We start from the raw sequence: 5,580 nt of genomic DNA, 5'->3' as shown, positions 1-5,580 counted from the left end.
GATTTTTTGTTCTGATGATGCCTTACACCTGATCCCTTCGACACCTCGTGGTCGCATAGGCTGGTGTGCTTCTTCCAGTCTGACCTTTCTATCCAGCTTCCCCACCACCCGGACCAAGGTTGACATTGCTCATCCAGTGGCAGGCACTCCTGTGGTGGCTTCCTGGAAAGTGTTCTTGGGATGGCGTGCTGATGGTGTGTGCTGCCTCCCAACAGAAGACAAGACACCATCCCTGTGGTGAGGTCGCCTTCCAAAGATGCTTCCCCAGTGCCCTGGACAACGAACCCTAACTCCAGGGTCTGCTAGTCATTCTGTTAATGCAACATTCTATTAACCTGAATAATTTGTGCTACAAATACATTTTAGTTTAAAATAAAAACCCACCTTTCCAAGAAACACAGGATAGTCTGACTTTCTTGTGTAAGAAACATGGTGTTAGGACCCCCTTCCCCCATAAAAGTGACTTAAGTCATCCTATGTGATTCTTCAAAAATGTATCTTCTTTAAAGGCCTTCCAGTCTAGATTGTTGACCCTGGGAAAGTTCTCTACACAAGTGACATTTTCCAGTTCTTTCCATCAAGAACCAAAACCCACTCAGGGACCTAATTGGCCAGGATAAAACTACCCCTATTGGCTTGATCGGCTCCTCAAGACACTCAGGTGTGGCTGGAAGTGCCTGAGCCTGCATTAGCCCAATGCTTGACCTGCATCAGCTGGGTGCTCAGCGGTTTTTAGGACTCACTATTGTGCAATTGGGATCTCCCACTTATCCAACTTTTCTATAAAGTGACTACGTGGCCAGGCAGCATGGTTCCCAAAGACCTTTTAGTGTTATCTTAACAGCCACTAGGGTGGACTATAGAGTTGCTGCACCCCCCTCTCCCCTCCAACAGGGTTTTGAGGTAACCTGACCCTGTCAGGGTAGCCAGCCCCTAACAAATCCACACCCCAGCAGGCACAATTGAATATGTAAAAGGAATGAAAGAGGAGAGGGAATAAAGTGGAGTCAGGCACATGTTATGGTAGCATGCTCACCTCAACCCCACTAGGTCCAGGAGGGAGAGGTGGCAGGGAGAGGATGAGAGGTCCTTTTGGGTTATTTGCAGGTAGCTATAAGACACATTTTCAATAGTTAAATGTGTCACAAGGTGGGGTGGTTAATTACCGTAAAGTCCTTGGGCTCATAGGCAAGGAAACCTAATACCTGTATTGGGGGAAGGTATAAGGGGATGGGTGCCGCAGTGGGAGGAGATAATCAGGGAAGATCTGCCTCTGCAGGGAGACAGTTAACTGCTCACTTTAAGGCAGCACAGCTGTTAGGGGAGAATCGGTGGGAATGACTGCTAGTTTCCCACAGGTGGGGCTCACTGTTCTCAATGGTTTGGCGTCCTGGTTATAGGACGGGAGTTTAGTCATCCTGGTGATGAAAGAGTAGCAACACTTTCCCAATGTACCTTCATTTGTGTCCCTGAACAGCTAAGATAGCACTTCCGGCCAATGAATCCTTCAAGTCAGTCTCAGAAGTGACAAGGGATCTTGAGGCCAGCATCCATGTGTGAGAACAAATAGGTCTCCTGAAGTCGCTGGTAAGTCAAGTTTGGGGGGGCAGGCCTGGCCATCTGAGCACCTGAGGATCAACCTGAGTCCTCGTGGCCTTCAGGTCAGTGGAAGGGGTCTACCTGTGCAGTAAAGGGAGCTGTGCTGGGGGTCTAGTTCATTCCCACAGCTGCTGAATCAATGGTATTTGGAAACCCTTCGAAAAGAATAGGGGAGACCTAGTAACCCCAATCCCCTCAGGACTCAGGGAAGACACTACTAGATTTCAAGGAGCTGTCAATTTTTTAATAGTTTCATAACAGTCATGTCCAGATTCAGATTTTCTTCATGTTTATTGTTGCTTGCAGGCACCATCAAAGTACTGGGTTCTGGGTTGCTTTTAACTGTTAATTCAGATAACAGTGATCGCACATGGTCTGATGGTTCGAGAACAGAGAGCAAGCCAGATGTCATCTCTCAAAGCACAACGGAATCAATGTTTTAATAGCACTTCGTCCACATGTCCTACAGTGCAATCATTGTATCACATCAAGAAGAGTTGGACCGTTATCACATCCCAGTCCAGAATATTCTTGTACTCGTTTTTCATGTAGTTATTTTTCCCCCAGTGGAGACAAATATACTAATGAGACGTCCTCAGGCCCACCCTTCTGCATGTATCATTCAGTGCCATTGATTGTGCGTTACGTGTTGCACAAGCACGACTGATAGAGCCTCCAAGTTATTCCACCACATCATATAATTGCTGCCTAAGCAACAATTCTTGGGTCAAGTTTTGTTTGCTTTTTGTAGTTTTTTGGGTGTAATCACATCATACACTTCCGCAGTTCAATCGCTTTTATAAAGAGTTGTGTACGTGCATCATCACAATCCATTCTAGTGCTCCCTCCCTGCTCCTGCATCCGACCTTGGATATGCCGTGTGGGCAGGTCTGCTGGCAGGGTTGGCATGAGTGAACCCAATGGAGGGCAACCTGTCTGGTGGGTTGGCCTTTTATGACTGGTCACAATTCTCGGAGAAGGGCACCATGGTTGAGTGGAACTTTAAAGGTTGAGTCTTCTGAGCCCCCTTGGGAATGCAGCCTCGTTCCACTTCTGACAAAAGCCAGTGGTGTAGGGGTGATCAGGAGTGGGGAGTTGACTCCATAACACCTGATTGGTGATCAGGAGTGATCACAATGGGCTCAGGACCAGGAGCACTCCAGCCCCCGCCGTTCTGTCCTGCAAGGGAAGCCAGAAAGGTACCGGCAGATAGAGCTGCTTAGCAGCCAATGTCTAAGTCGGGTTTCTTCACTCGAAGCATGGCCAGTGCTCTGTGCGTCTTTCTATTCAGATCCATCCCAAACAACCTGCGGGCACAGCAAGGGAAAGGGCATTGCCATTCAGCTTCCCATCTGGGGCTGTTCTTCCCAGCCAACATTGTAATGTGATTCCATCCTCCTCCAGTGAATCAACCCTCAATGGAAAGTCACTGCCACTGAGTGGATGTCCATTCATAGGGACTTTGAGGGAGGGGTCCCACTCCCAGACCACCCGCGGCCCGTAGTTAAGTAGCCTGTTGCTAATTAAAGGTCGGTGGCCAGAACCCACCAGCTGTACCCTAGGTGACAGACGAAGAGCCATCTGCTTCAGTAAACTGCAGCCAGGGAAAACCCTAGAGGCAGATCTGCTCTGTCCCGCAGGCTCGGCAGGGTTCAGAATCAGCTCCAAGGCCATGGGTTTTATGGGTATTCCTTGAGGACCCCTAAGTTATCAAGACCACCAAACTCAATGCCTTTGAGTTGATTCTGATTCACGTGACCTTAGATTAAAAAGGAAATGAGTCCCAAGCTCACTCCCATGGACTGGATGCCAGCTCACAGCTAGACGATAGAACAGGGTATTGCTGTCCACCACGAGTTTCTGATCCTGATGATGGGAAGAAACCTTGGCCTTTTCCCACACAGCAACCTGCCTGTGGTTTCAAACTCCTGACCTTCGGCAGCCCAGTACATAATGATTACAATAGGTGCTGACCCTAGACAGCTGGGCGTTATGCAAGAGCTTACCAAAGAAGACCGCAAACCCACCCTAGAGCTCCCCGATTAACTGCCCCTCCTGCTCAGGACTGCTTTGAGCCTCCCAGCCCCAAGTTCAGTGTCACCTCCCCACTGGTCCCCAGCCCTCAGTTTCCACACTCAACCCACCCTTCTCAGGCTTGCTTTATCTACTTGCTCTGGGATGGCCCCCCTGCTTCAGCTACTGCAGAAAAGGCGAGGAGCTCTCCGTCCTTCCCGAGTTTTGGTTCCTGTCTAAAATGAGCCGTGGTGTTGCAACAGTTGCTAAGCACTCAGCTCTTCACTGAATACATAGCCCTCCATTGAAACCCACGTCTGGTCCCAGGGAGAAAGATGAGGCTTTATGGTCCCACAAAGGCTTACAGCCTCAGAGTCCCACAGGGCTCTCTCAAATCTCCAATCTCCAGCCCATTTGACCTCATAACAACCCTATAGGGCAAGGTAGAATGACTCCTGGGGGGCTCTGAGACTAACTGGTGGTGGGAGTAGAAAGCCGCCTCTCCCAGGGAACAGCTCGTGGATTTGAACTACAGACCTTTTCCGTAGTTCAGAATCTATTCAACTGCCAGGAGTCAGAATCAACGTAATTGCCATGATTCTGGCACGTTTGCTCCTTGGTGGAATGGGGAAGGAGGTCTGGTGGCGAAGCACTCATGTGCGAACTGACAAGTCTGTGGTTCAAAGCCACCACCTGCTCTCAGGGACATAGAGGAGGCTGGCTCGTGTTAGCATTCAGCCTGGGACACCTCCCAGTGCAGTTTCCCTCAGTCTAGTAGGGTCTTTGCTGTCAAAGCGTTTGAACTGTGGGGTCACTACCATAGACGCATGTGAACTGTGGTGCTGGTGAACTGTGGAAAGTATCACCCGGGTGGTGGTGTGTGTGTGTGTGTGTGTGTGTGAACCAGGAACCTTCTCACCACAGGACGCGAAGCTTGCAGCCCGGGTGGCTCAGCCTGTGGCACAGCAGCTGGACGCCGGCGTCCCTCAGGGCGTTGTTGGTGAGGTAGAGCTCGGTGAGCGTCTGGTTGGCTGCCAGGGCGGAAGACAGGTCTTCACCCGCTTGAGCTGTGAGCCCACAGCTGTCCACCCTGTGGAAGGCGAGGCGCGGGTGAAGCAGCCCAGCCCTGGCTTGGGGAAGCCTCTCTTCTCAAGGAGAATCAGCCTCCAGCTTGTCTTAAAGAGCCCAAGCGCCAGAGCCGGTTGGTTACGCCTTGGGTTGCTCACCGCAAGGTCAGCTGTTCAAAACCACCAGCTCCAAAGGAGGAAGACAAGGCTCTCTGCTCCTACCCTGTTTCCCCGAAAATAAGACCGTGTCTTATTAATTTTTGCTCCCAAAGATACACTAGGTCTTATTTTCAGGGGATGTCTTATTTTTCCAAGAAAAGGTATATGGTACACATTTATTGTTTAGTTAAAAGAGACCTCACACTTCCTGTCTGATCCGGCTCTGCTGTGGCCAACAGTGAGCTGTGCGGTGGTGCCCGCTGCTGAAGTCCAGAGTTACGGTAGCTTCGGGGGGCCTTGTTTTTTTTTGGGGGGGTGCCTTATATTTCAATGAGAGGCAAAACTAAGTAGGTCTTATTTTCGGGGTTTGTCTTACTTTCGGGGAAACGGGATATAAAGATGTACAGTCTCAGAGACCCACTGTGTGTGAGTGTGTGTATGGGAGGGGGCTTCTCTGTGCTGCAGAATCACTGAGTCAGAATCAACCCAATGGCACTGAGTGAGTGAATCCGAACAAACAGACGTGACAGTGGCCACTGTGGTCCGGCTGCGGGGAGACCGGAGTTCAGATTCAAGGTGCCCTGTCTAAGGAAGGGCTCTTGTTCTCCTGCTCGCTCAGGTGGTCTTTGTCTCTCTGGAAATTATGCTGTTGGGTGAACTTCCTGTGGGTTAGCCTCTCTCTCCCCTATGGGAAACAGAAGGATTTCTCTCAAGCCGTCTCCCCCAAATATATGGCAGACTT

At 50.2% G+C, this 5,580-nt stretch overlaps 1 protein-coding gene across 1 annotated transcript in view; it reads right to left on the bottom strand.

Annotated features, from left to right (window-relative positions):
• Positions 1-2,818: 2,818 nt before the first annotated feature.
• Positions 2,819-5,580, bottom strand: part of NLRP12 (NLR family pyrin domain containing 12) — a 38,734-nt gene continuing 35,972 nt past the window's right edge. The window contains exons 8-9 of the mRNA XM_013007987.2: positions 4,532-4,702; positions 2,819-2,906 (exon numbers count right to left, since the gene is read on the bottom strand). Coding sequence (XP_012863441.2) covers positions 2,819-2,906; positions 4,532-4,702 — 259 coding nt within the window. The remainder of the gene's footprint in view (positions 2,907-4,531; positions 4,703-5,580) is intronic.

Source organism: Echinops telfairi, unplaced genomic scaffold (assembly GCF_000313985.2).
Source record: "Echinops telfairi isolate 266 unplaced genomic scaffold, ASM31398v2 ScPeMD7_655;HRSCAF=1070, whole genome shotgun sequence".
In the NCBI taxonomy this organism is placed as follows: domain Eukaryota; kingdom Metazoa; phylum Chordata; class Mammalia; order Afrosoricida; family Tenrecidae; genus Echinops; species Echinops telfairi.
Note: the sequence above shows the minus strand (reverse complement) of the source record. Positions and strands in the feature narration are given on the sequence as shown.